General features: G+C 37.9%; 1 protein-coding gene across 1 annotated transcript in view; it reads left to right on the top strand.

The window, feature by feature from the left end:
* Positions 1-2417: 2417 nt before the first annotated feature.
* Positions 2418-13896, top strand: part of LOC128736456 (uncharacterized) — a 189928-nt gene continuing 178449 nt past the window's right edge. Inside the window, 3 exon segments of the mRNA XM_053830938.1 lie at positions 2418-2529; positions 2605-2795; positions 11530-11756. Of these exon segments, the coding sequence (XP_053686913.1) occupies positions 2418-2529; positions 2605-2795; positions 11530-11756 (530 nt within the window).

Genomic DNA, 13896 nt, shown 5'->3' with positions numbered 1-13896 from the left:
CGTCATTTAAAGAAATTTTTCATAATTTTAAAAAACTTCATTAGTTTGTTATCGAATAAAAAGTCTGTTTCCGAAAATGGAATATAGCAACAAAGCATTCCTATTTTCGTAGATTTAGCTGTAATTCCTTGTTTTGCACAATGAGCAAATTCCACTATACCCCCTTTACCCGTCCTTAGTCATACGGGAATCACCCCGGATGGGTGATTAAAGAAAAGTCGTCACATGCATTTTTTCTGATGTGCAACGTCATTTCTTATAATATCAATTTACGACACTTGTTGCGTATAAACATAGATGATTAAAAGTGATGGTCAAATAAATAAACATTGATTTGCGTAGGATTTGCGTATCATTTTAAAGAATTACACATGTTTTGCCCCTTGTAGGCCTATGTCCAAGTCCATCGATTTGCCATATCAGGAGCAAAAGGATGAATTTTGGTCAGCAATGATCGTTATTATTTTGGTTTTCAGTTGACATTAAATTTTTACTTTTTACTCTACTAGGTACCCGTTTACTTATTATTCTGGCATATGCACTGTTACTAACTATTCTTCAAAATATTCTGTTTCAGGTTAGTTACTTTTACATTTCACATTTCAATACGTAAATGCTACATCCACATGTTACCGCGTGAGAAGAAAGGTTTTCCTTGGTGGGCGAGCTTGGTCTGGCAGGTTAATCTCGGGTGTAGGATTCTATTTAAATTTCTGACTGATTGATTGCCGGGCAATAAGAAAAATTGCCGAGAAGGTAACAGAAGTCGTCTAACAAAGAAGAGTTCTCTCAAAGGATAAAAAAGCTGGTTGAAACTGCGGACGTCAATGCTTAGACTCAGCTGGCTTTATCCAAGCTTGACATTGTAGAATACTTCTTATTTTTTCTTCAATATTAAGCAGACGAAATAGGATTTTCAGATGTCATTTGATAAACTGAGACATACGTAAGCGCAGTTTTTGGTACTACTACAAGCACTATCACAAAACATGATTTTGTACTTTTGACCGAAATCGAAGCGAGTTGAAAACATGATTGCAGTCAAAGAATGGTAACAGAAAACGACAAAACAGTCACGTTCGAAGTCACTATCTTGCTATTGAAATCTGTAGGCTTATTTATATTTGCATTTACATTGTACCCATGCAAATCTCAGAGAAATCAAAGGTTTTTTCCTGATTACCCGATGTTTCAGCAGTTCTTATTTTATCTATACAATAATCGCTTACGCACGCTAAACCTATGTCTTTGTTAAAACTAAGCTCTTTACTAAAAGTGGCGCCTTAAAATTTTGTTTTGTTCTCGATTTGTTTATTTATGCTATATGGAACGAACTTGCCATAAGCAATACATTTCCGTGAAGTCATGAAAAAACAAATTGTTAACTCTCTAACGGGTAAGGCCGTCTGTAGGCGGCCTGCGCTTTTAGAATCTCGGACATGCAAAATTCACGAAACTGGGCAATACGAAAAATGAATACACTTTCAACAACAACAGATTTCTTGCCATTTTGACATCGATATTTCAACATTCTGACCAAGCATTCAAGAATTATCTTCTTTCAAAATAAAGTAATCAGGAAAATTGTGAGAAAAAAAATTTGCCGATTTTGGCCATTTTTACTTTTGATAAACATGGTCGTCTAGAATAAAATGATAGACCTCAAAATTTTTTCCGAGGCAATGTGACTGTAATTGATGTACATAGTTTATTTAAATTATGTAAAAAAAATTATTTGAAGATAATACCTACTACGTAAGTAAGTTGGACATGAAAAACGAAAAAAAAGTTTTGATTCTGCCTTACATTGGCGTTAGTACAGAAAATCATTTTGTATTAAAATCAAAACTTGATCTTCTTTTCGGCGTACTTACTTGAAAAAAAAAATAGTCATTATTTGCTTGATTGCTTCGTTTTTACGATGTTGCCCGTTAGAGGGTTAACTATTCTTGCTCTGCAAAAGACGATCCCGTGGGTAATCATCTGTTTATGCTTCGTGACATTCATAATGAATCATGCTCTCGACTGATTTTTTCTGGTACTTTTCTCCGCCTGCAGACGTAGTAATGGACTAGCCAGCAATGAAAACAATCTTCTTGGTGTCTTACAAGTTTGGATTTTACGAATCTATAAACAGCTACGAATGAAAGACGTTTATGGCATGCACTGTCGAGAAAAGTTAAGGCAATAAAAAACAGTACATATATAATAATTTATTAATATATTTAAAATGATGTGACAAACACTTTTTATGTCTGATAATAGAAAAAAACAGTTACATTTCGAACAGGAGATGATAGAGACTCTGCCAAAATAAAATACCATAGCAGTTTGTGTCAGAACGGGATTAAATGTATTTTAAACTCTCGGTGGTAAAAGGATTAAGGTTAGGAGGAATGCAACAAAACTGACTAACCATGAAGGTAGAACCAAATTTGAGTGAAAGAGCGGTGAGAAGTATTATTAAACTGGATGAAACTGGAAATTTTCGATATGAAGCCAACAATATATTGGGTCGTTCAACGGCAGGTGAGACTTCAAGTCACACTCTCTCGGCTGGTACCCAAGTGTTTTTGCAATTAAACTACCGTCGCACCATTCTAGGCTCATCATATTATCTCGGAATGGCTGCATGGATTCGTGAAAAAACGTTCGACGATCACAAACTTGACGGCAGTCTTTCAACACTGACGAAAGCGCTTGAAAAGCAACAGCAAATCGATGCGATTTATGTTGATTTTGCTAAAGCTTTTGATAGGGTGCCGCACCTGTTAATAGTAACGAAGCTACACAGGGTATGGGATTTCCTGTGTGGCTGACACGGTGGATATCGTCATATCTTACCGGTCGGAATGCGTTTGTGCGTGTAAATGGAGCCAGTTCCCCTCCATTTGAAATGCAATCAGGTTTGCCTCAAGGAAGCCATCTGGGCCCGTTACTATTTATCCCCCAGTCAGCATTTTCATATGTGTAATTAGATTGCAAATAAGAGTTACGTACTGATATGTATCCAACAAAATCGTATTCGACGCGCAAAAGCCGCTTATTCGTACCATTTTGGAGGCGATATACGCACTGAGGAATAATTTTGAGCGATACACTTATATAGGTGTTTCAATACGATAAGATCCGATTAAGCGCTACCAGCTACATACAGCTATACAACTTTGTGCTGAAAATCGTACGTTTGTCCTACTAGCTGACAAACATAGACGCAAACAAACATTATAAACGATAGAATATCAACTTGTGCGCGTTTTATTAGGCTTTATTTACGAATCCGATTTAGTTAAGAGATATTTACGATAATTTTCGTACATTGATATACGAGTTGGTGCTGGCTGGGCCTTATTGTGAACGATTTGTGCTCTACAATTGTATCCCCTAAGACACATTTCAGGGTTACGGGACACCATGCCCATCACGCAAATCAGTTCCAATTTAATCAAATCCCTGGCAACTACTGGAAAGTAAAGTCGCCTTAGGTCAACAATTTTACAAGCTATTTGCCTATATAGTTGCTAATTGTGTCCCGTAACGCTGGAATGTGTCCTAAGTGTATGTTTGCCGACGACCTGAAGTTCTACCGTGTAACAGCTTCGAAAGCTGATTACTGTGCCTTACAATCTTACAGTGATTCGTTACTAAATTGGTGCACTCTGAACGGAATGGAGGTGAATGTTCAGAAATGTAATGTCATCTCATTCTGCAGAAAAAGACAGATTACTTCGTTCGACTATAAGATGGAAACAGCCAGTATCACCCGGGTAGATACCGTGAAAGATTTGGACATTCTTGCACTTTCGAGAAAAGTTACGGCAATAGAAACTACCGTCGCACCCTTCTATTAGATAGTCGCATATCTACTTATGCCCCTCCAATTACTGAGTTGGTAATTAATGAACCCGCCGCTTCGATGGTCGGCATCCAACTGTTCGATCGTTCGTTCCACACTACAGTCACTGGTGTGTCTAGACTGGGGCACAGTGAGGCACGTGCCCCACCTTCTATAACAAATTTAATGTATAAAAAATATTTTTCTCCTTATGCAACCAGAAAGTTCGGAGTTTTCAGTTAATAGCCCAGTAAGAAAATTAATTGTGTTAAAATAGATTCTGTTTCAAATCCAATTTAAAATAATTTTCAAGTGTGATTTGTAGTTTAAATTTAAGAAAATTTTCATGTCCAATTTCAATGTCCTATTTTAAAGCCAATTGGTAGTCTAATTCATGTCCAACTTCCAGCCCAATTCCATGACCAATTCCCAGTCCAAACTCAAATCAAATTCCTTGTTCAATTTCAAAGTCAAATTCAGGTCACTTCACTTTACAAAAAGATTGTCATTATATATCGATGGATATAGGATGTAGAGGGTAGAGGGAGGTAGTCCGTCTCTTGCTGCTCCTGGAGAAAAAACCGGAAAAGAGCACGGGGGAAAACATAACATAAATTGGTCAAATGCGATAGAATAAAGGAAACACGCAAGAGAGAGAGAGAGAGAGAGAGAGAGAGAGAGAGAGAGAGAGAGAGAGAGAAGTAAAACTGGCATACAGAAAGAAAATCCAAAGAAAAATCATGACACAATAAGAGAAAAAATAAAGCAAACGAGGACACATTGAACAGAAAAGGATGAAAACCCGCAAGAAAATGAGAAACGCGGGATAGAGAATGAAGAACAAAAAGGACAAAATACGGGAGCAGCAATTTGAGAAACGAGAACAATAAAAGAGGAAAATGGAGAGATAAAATAATATGTAAGACATACTGGATAAAACGAAAATCAAAATAAAAAGAAAGCAGAAATGGAGAAAAGCAGAACATAATAAGAGGAAGAATGTAACAGACGAAAACAAGAGAATAGAAAAGGGATTTTTGGGACAAAAAACGTGTAAAACCTGGAAAGAAAAAGACAGAAAAAGAGACAAGAAATGGAAAACGGGGCGGAAAGTACAGAAATCAAAGAGAGAAGAGAGAATACAAAGGAAACCCGTTAGAACAGATGAGGAAAACGGAAAAAAGACGTCAGACGAGATATGGGACAAAACGGGAATAAAATGGGAAAATGGGACAGGAAAGAGGCAAAGATGAACAGGAAAAATGGACCAAAGTAAAAGGTAAAACTGGAGGAAAGAGGGAGCAAAAGCAAAAGCAGAAAAAACGGGGTGAAAAAGAGTGAAAACGGATCAAACGAGGACAAAAAACCAGAAGAAAGAGACAAGACGACACGAAAAACGAAAAGAAAACAGAAGACGGGAAAAAAATTTACAAAAAAGTGGGTGGAAACATGAGGAAAAACAGAGTTAATAAAGAAACAGGAAACGAAGGAAAACGAAACAATGAAACAGAAAACAGGGGCAATAAAATAAAAGAGAGAAAAAGAGGAAAAATGGAAAAAGAAGGAAAATAAAAGCAAAAACTTAGAAAGTGGTGCATGAAAGAAGAAAAAACGAATTAATAAGTGACAAAACTAAACAGCAAAAGAGCACGAAAGGAACAGAAAAGAGGAATAACATGTGAGCGAGTAGGATGAAAGTATCCATGTCCGAATTCAAGTCTAATATAATGGCCAATATCAAGTTCAATTTGAAGGCAAATTGCATGTCAGATTTTAAGCCCAATTTCAAGTCTAATTTAATCCCAAGTTTAGGTTTAATCTAAACTCTGATTCTCTGATTTCTAGTAAAATTTAAATTCTAGTTTCAAGTCTGATTTCCAAGTTTAATCTCCAAGTTTAATGTAATTCCAAGTTTAATCTCAAGTCCAATTCAAATCTAATTTACGTCCAATTTCAATTCCGTTCAATTTCGAGCATAATTGCAAGTCCAATTTTATGTTCAATTTCAACTTTAATTTAAAATCTAATTCCAAGTCTAATTCAATTTCAATTTCAAAAAAAATTTCAAGTCCAATTTCAAATTAAATCCTCAAACTGTCTTTTAAATGCATTTTTTTGTCTAATTCCGTATAAAACTTCTAGTATATACTTAATATTAATGTTCAATTTCATATCCAATTTTAATTCCAATCTACAGTTTAATTTGAAATAAAGCTTCAAGCCCGAATTAATCCAAAGCCAAATTCAATACCCTTTGTTAAGTCTGATTTCAAGTTCCATTTCAACTCTAATTTATAGTTCAGTTCCAAGTCTAATTTCTACTTCGACGTCAACTTTCATTATAAATCCAATTGTATCCGAAATTCCGGAGGTTTCAACCTAATCAGCCAGTATTTTCGTGATGGATAATAATAGATATGCGAACATACAATTACACTACTCTACAGGTCAAAACACTCTTCTGGAAGGTCATGTGGCCCAGCTTTTGTTTTTGTCTGGCCACTCTTCTTGTCATTCTTTTGCACGGTCTCTCGCTGGCCACTTCGAAGGTACAAACCTCTACATACCGAGAAAAAGAAAACAAAAAATTAAAAAACTGTTTCTATCCTTCAATTCTGCTACCTCTAGGTACGCTCGAGTGGATGGTGTACCTTCAATTTTTCTGAAGAATTGAATTGACGCCTTCGCTGCTCAATCTCAACAGTTCTTTAACATATTTCTCAGGTTAGATAACTTTCCATTAGTGTGGAAAGCCGCGTATATATTTACAATACACTAGAAAGTAAGTAAAATAAATGTTGAAATTCTAATCTGAGATACTACTCTGGTGACCGTTCTTAGACAAACGTTCCTACACTGACCTTTCCGCTGCTTCTGATAAACTACAAATCTCCGTCTCTAAGGTCGAAAAACTCGGCATCGGAAGGTCACTATACTTTGGCGGTTCAATCCGTGTCTATCGAATCGACTTTCTTATGTTGACTGACTCCTTTCGCTCTCTTTTACCTTTTCCCTTTTATCTCAAACCGCTGATTATTCTAATTCTAATCAATTCTAACAATGTTAGCATTATGCCAAGAGGCTGACGGCTTTCATTCGCCGATGACCTGAAGCTTCGTTCAATGCTTGACAGACAGACATTTTCAAGCATATGAAACTGACGAAGTCTGCTAACAAATGCTTGTACCTGTGGTATGGAAGGCGACATTTTTATTGTAACCGGAATGGTCAACCAGAAAATTTACATGAAAGAGTAACACGATTGTGCCGTGCTGTTTTGGCCAAATATGACGTGATACCATTTTGGGAACAAGGCTATGGAGCGAGTGGTATGTCGCCAACCAGGTAAGGGTGGCGCCCGATGACAATAAGTCTAACTACAGCAGCTTACAGGTAGAACCAAACAATTTGCTGACTTTTGAGCAATGTTGCGAATCGAGCGAGAAATCAACCATGCCTACTCACACACGAAAGAGTATGAGAAATATAGCATTCAACGTTTATGCCGTACACGTAGGCGTAAAATAAACAGCCGCCGGTGCTGTGTGCAGACATTCTGCTACCCACACACTCGCGCAAGCACATCCTCACATCGTCTTCCTGCACAGCTTATTCCCGAGGCAAAAAATTCCTGGGGAATCATCTGCCCGTAAGGCTGGTGGCGCACTGGGATACAAATTTTGCATTACTGTTTCTTCTTCTTCTTCTTAGCCCTCGATTCTACTCATGAGCGGGAGTACGAGCTGTCGTGAGTAGTCGGTATCAGCAGATCCGGTTGCAACGTCGAAAGACGAGCGACGACTGCAGCTGTTACCTAAGCACACAGTCGCAAAAACTCGTTGCAGTGCATGAAGAAACAAGAACGGGAGTTTTAAAGGGATGCTTACTATATGCCGGCGTGTTCGTTAGAATGAGTACGTGTGTGTGAGGAAATTAGACCACCCGAGTGTGGGCTTCGCAACACTGAAAATAAACGAGTAAGTGAAAATATATGGAAAATATATGGAACTTTTTTGGTTGTCAAATAATTTCCAAGGATTGTAACAATATTACGCTTTATAATTTGGTTATAAACAGTCCGATCCGATAAACAGTTTTATACTATTTATATATTTTGATTGCATTTTTAGTTCTGAAAGTTAATCAAGAGTTTACCTGCTTCGCGATTTCAACAATAAATTTATCAAACAAAGAGATATAAAAAGTGTTTTTTTACATTAGATGAACGTTTGAAATAATTTATAGCAAGTGAGAACTAATGTAATTCATTTTTGTTTTCGATAGCTGATACTAGTCAAATGTCTCCATCCATAAATACCAATTCTAATTCTATTTAACTAATGACTACTCCCAAACCCAAGCGGTTTTGCATAATAAAAAAACATTATTGAATGTATTGGAATGAACTAAGCAGTTTCTCTTCATGTTAGATATAACACGAGTCACAGAAAACAAATCATAAATGCTAGATGACTGTCCTATTGTACGAACATAGGTCCCCAGCAAAAACACGAGCAGATCAGCTAAAATTTCGACTCCATTTTCACTCACTGCTACACTCGTCGAACGGGTGAAAATCCCATCCATATCACTTATATACATATGTACGTTCGTACATACATAGACCCGCTGGGAACGATTGTGGCAGTCCCTACCGGCAACCGGCTACCGGCAACATTAGGGTTTTCCTTGTTTCCCATTGGTACCGTTTGAATATACTCCGAAGGATTTCGCATTCAAGCAACACTTCGGTCGCACAGCCAGTTACAAGTGGAAAGGGAGAAGCGGTGAAGTTCATTAAATAAATTATTTTCAATATACGTACAAGGAACGATTACGAAGTTCATCGTTTCTTTTTTCTAAAGAAATGCTGTTCCACGAATGAATGAAATTTGAAATTGGTAACTCCGTAACTCTACTATAGAACCCGGTCTTAGCTGTAATATAAAAATTAGATTATCGCAAAAAGTGTTCGCTTGTTCTAAGCTTACGGTAGAACACCACGTGCCTCCACTCTGGTACGAACTGTTGAATTTCCCGTACGATGCATTCGGTACCAGCCCGACAGTTGCTTGTTTAGGAAACAATATTCATAGAGCAACTGTTGTATGCTATTTTGGGCCACTTAAATTCTAAATTCCAAGCACATCCACCGTATCAAGCCGTCATTGCTCGCGTCTTTTGTCGTTTTTCCCGCCGGCTAAAACATGACAGGAGACATGGTGGTTGTGTGACAATGGATGCTCATAATGAATACATAGCACACAACCATGCTCCATCGTCGTTGTTGTTTTGGTTTCCTTCATCAACAGTACCAGTATGTGCCAGCATGTGAATCCCGGGTCCCGGGTAGCATGCATGATAGGCTATCCATCCCATCTCATCCGTATAGAGAGCTAAAAGCAGCCAAAGAAAAAAAAAACGAATACATTGTGGACATTTCTGGGAACGAAAGCGGTACCGAGGATTGCTATAAAAAATCGGTTAATATATTTATTTGCATAATTTTATGTCTGACTCTGAAATTTTTCATCCTGTTTAGCCTAGAATTACAAAAATTTTAATGAAGTTATTTTTCCTTGCGACGCAACTGGCTGACGACGGACGGACAAGAAAAGGATCTTGACTTTGACAGCCATTATTTGCTTTATTTGCTTGATATATGTGTGAAATGCAAAGTGTTTCTTCCATGACGACTTAGCGCTTGTGGCGAATATGTAGTATGTGATAGAACATCAAGGATTATTTCGAATATGAATGTGAACACATTAATGCAAATAATGGCACCGACAACGCCCGACAATGTGCGGCTGGCAGAGAAAATTGTAAAATGGTCGTTTCGACGTACTGTCACGTTTATTCATACGATTTTAATAATATTCTACATTCTACGAAGGTTCTCTCAACCCCCAAGCAGAACCATTCAAAGATGCGTACCTATAGAAGGGACTGACTACAAGCTTGCCACTTCGGTATGTGCACACATTCACTGGTTCTGCATACAGTTTCAATGGCTTTTGATCGCCGATTCAGCACTTTCAGTTGAAATAGGAGTAGAACTGTGCGAAACTTGGTGTAAATTAATTCGCATTTCCAAACACGTTTTTTCATGAAGATGTAAAGGTTTAACAGGTTAATGTGAAGAAATGTGGTACAGTTTAAGTATGTGTTTTTAATTGGAAAAGTTCTGATAAAATTGCTAAAATGGCCATTCTAAAGTCACATTCCACTCATTTGATCAACAGACTCCGCGGTGTATAGAACAATTGTGGAACGTGCGCCATAATCCTACTGGCAAAAATGATAAAATCAGAGGGGACGTGAGTACGACTGCGATGTGACTTTTGTTGATGTATGCTATTAAACGCGTCGCATCGTACTTGTAGACGCAAGTATTATGAACTTGTACGCTAGTAGAATTTAAACGCCACTGTGATAGTTCTGTTGATTATATTTTGCTTCAGCTTCAGGTCCTATTTGCTGCACACAGATCACGAATACTGTTTTTGTACTCGTTAATAAAGGTGAGTTGGATTATTCAAATCTTCTTTCCTAATTCAGAACTGCATGCTTATTAAAACCAATGACTATTTAGGCTTTAATCTTGAAAGGCATGGAGAAAGAAGGAATGCTTTGAAGAAGTTCTGACAAGATGAAGCGATGGAGTTTTTTTTTTGAGAACCCTAATTTTCCTCATTTTTTTGCTTGTCTCGTGCTCGCTCTTTGATTACGTGTGAAGGGTCGGTATCCACTCCCACCTTCAACGCTATTTCTCAATTGTTTTACGTCCGCTCGAACCCGCCACCTACAACAATTCGAATCTGGTAGTTCAGCTACACATGCAAGATAAGCCGTCATCATTTCTTCATTCTCTGTGCGAAGGATCTCTTGAAGGATTTAAAGAGTAGGTATCTTCGTAGCACACGGGATTCACGTTATTCGATTCTATATGGTTTTCACGTTATTTGATTCTATATGGTTCAAATCCGTATTCGAGCATCATAGACCTTTGCTCCGTTGACTGTATCGTATGCTGTCTTAAAATCGAGTGGCGAATTCTTTCAAGAGTCTCTAAATTAAACAAACGTTCCTCATATGGCGGAAGATTTCTGGGATTGCGCCATGGAAGAATGCACAAAGCATACCGTAGGAGTTTTTTTTTCTGAACTGCTTCGATTCTAGTGATCCAAATTTGTTGATAAGGACATCGAATCTCCAGAACAGATCTTACAAGTGGTATAGGCTTTCTTTTACCAGGAAAGGAGATGCCGGAGTACTTGGAGATGCTGACGGTAAGCATGTTACTCGAGCACCAATCTTCAAATTTGTCCACAAGCCGTTGCAGTTCAATAGTCGGAGTCGATTTTAATTACTTTTAAGATTCTCAGTACAAAAAGGCCGACAGTCAGGTGGCAAGAGAGCTGACAGTACAGTTATAAAAAGAGAAAAAAGCAGTGGTCCAAGGCTGCTCCCTTGTGGTAGACCAGAGGTGTTGCAGAATGACTAAGAAAACTCCGAATCGATCTTCACACTCAGCCTACAGTGTATGTGATACGAGAGTAGCCTCAGTGCGGAAACTCCCAGCTTCTTTAGCCTAGCAAGGAGAATGCCGTGGTTCACTTGCTCAAACGTTGTACACACAGACGCTGACGAAGCCTCATTGTCTCATCATAAATGATGAGAATTACGTCTAGGCGGACTTCCGACAGCTTCCGGGGCTACTGTTCTGCACCGTCCAGCATAAGTTCGATGTTCCGGAGGAAATAAGGAACAAGAACCTATCCAAGTTTGCCAAGAAATACAAGGTTTGGCAAGCGATCTGCTCATACGGCAAACCGAGTGCGCCGTTCATGACTACCGGGACTGTTAACGGGCATATCTACCTCAAGGAGTGTCTGCAGAAGCGCCTACTTCCTCTATTGTAGCAACACGGGGGCCGTACAATCTTCTGGTCGGATCTAGCTTCATGCCACTATTCAAAAGATGTCCTAGAGTGGTACGAAGCCAACGGGGTTACTTTCGTACCCAAGGACATAAACCCCCCCCCCCTGCAACGTACCGGTATTCAGGCCCATCGGAAAATACTGGGCTATTTTCGTGAACGAATTCAAAGGCCGCCCGCACGCATCTCTAATGGTATCGAATGCATGGTGATAAAAGCAAAAATTCTCCTACCCCGATCATACCACCACGCAACAACCACGCACTATATCAATATGAATACTTTAAGGTGAAATTAGTCGTCATCGATTCTGCCAATTTCAAAAGCAGTTTTTTTGTTTGAAACAAACATTTGGTTCATGAAAATATATTTGAAGTGTTCAGATTGGCACGAAGTATGCATTATTTACAATTTTACAAACAAAACCCTGCTTTTGGGCCCAAAAACTGCTTTCAAAATCTGGCTCTCCGACGAAAAGTTGATGACTGCTAATTTCCCGTTAATACAGCATGATGAAGATGAGGCGTGGTATTAAATTTACGTAACGCAGAAATTTCGATTTTTTTTCTCTCTCTCTCCTCTATGTAACGATATGTAACGTTTGACACAAGCTCCCATTAAATTACCTGACGCTAATCAAACCCCCCAGCCCTATCTAAAAACGCTAACCGAAAACAAAAATCTAGCAAAAGTGAACAATGCGTGCAAAAACTAAAGCAAAAAGACAACAATAAAAACAGAAACCGATAAGAAAGCTATTTTAAACAAATTCAAGACAAATATTAAAGAAAAGAACAGAAAAGATTGAAGAGGAACCAAACTCTGCGAAAAGAACAAATAAGCCTGATAATTGAAGACAATAATTTCAAGGGTAACTAAACGTAAAATATGAAGACACAAATTTTATCAGTAGTAGAAGTAGTTGTAGAAAAGTAGACTGTATTTTGTATACAAATTAGCTCAATTTGAAAGCTGTCCTCTATGCCCGGACATGAAAAAATGATCTATTATAACCTATTGATGCAGGTTAAAAAGATCCTAGAACAATTATAAACTCCGGCACATATCTTGTGGGTCCAGTCCTTGCAGGTTTGCTGTACAAAAGTTGAATAAAGTTCTATTCACATTTTTTTGGTTAAGTGTGCTGGTAATGCGAAATACACGTAAAAATGTACGCGGCAACTCCATTTACAAGGCACGTTAATAGGTTGACATCAATCTGATAATTTGCTGCAATTTTTTTCTGATTTTTTCTACTTTTTTCATTGCTTTTATTTCACATAGGAATCAAAGATATAGCAATTCTAGACGAAGTAATCAAATTTCGTTGATTACTTTACTGTCCGGTCATAGAGGGCAAGTTGGTGTCCGGCCATATAGGACACGGCACAGTTTTAAAAAATTAAGTTTTTTCATCAAAATCTTGTATTTTTATGTCAAATTTAAACTGTTTCAGAAAACAACTTTATCAAACCAACGTTCAGAAATATGACATCTTTTATTTATAAAAAATATTTTCAACTGCACTTTTATCAAATTTACTCGATTCTCTTTGTTTTATTGGTTGAACCGTTCGACAGTTCTCATTTGTTTACCTTTTGAAACAAAGATGTCATAATTAGGACACCATGAAATCTTGCAGTTTACTACTGTTACATGCTTTCCAAATATTTTTATAAAGCTTTGTTTTTGAGGAATCCTAGTCATAGGATCATAGTCAATTGTCATAATCATAGTCACAGAGAAATCCGGCCATAGAAGCTGTCCGGGCATAGGTGACTTTCCCCTAATATCGCCCACTAAAACACGGGTAGAGCCCCGAACATAGCTGAAACGCTCATACACGTAGGCGGAGGCGTTCCGGCCCTGCGCGGACTCCATGAACTGACTGTGAGATCTTAGTGACAAAGGCCGGAATATCACATTTTAAATATGATGATGATGATGATGATGATGATGATGATGATAATGATGATGATGATGATGATAATGATGATGATGATGATGATGATGATGATGATGATGATGATGATGATGATGATGATGATGATGATGATGATGATGATGATGATGATGATGATGATGATGATGATGATGATGATGATGATGATGATGATGA

Source organism: Sabethes cyaneus, chromosome 2 (assembly GCF_943734655.1).
Source record: "Sabethes cyaneus chromosome 2, idSabCyanKW18_F2, whole genome shotgun sequence".
NCBI lineage: Eukaryota > Metazoa > Arthropoda > Insecta > Diptera > Culicidae > Sabethes > Sabethes cyaneus.
Note: the sequence above shows the minus strand (reverse complement) of the source record. Positions and strands in the feature narration are given on the sequence as shown.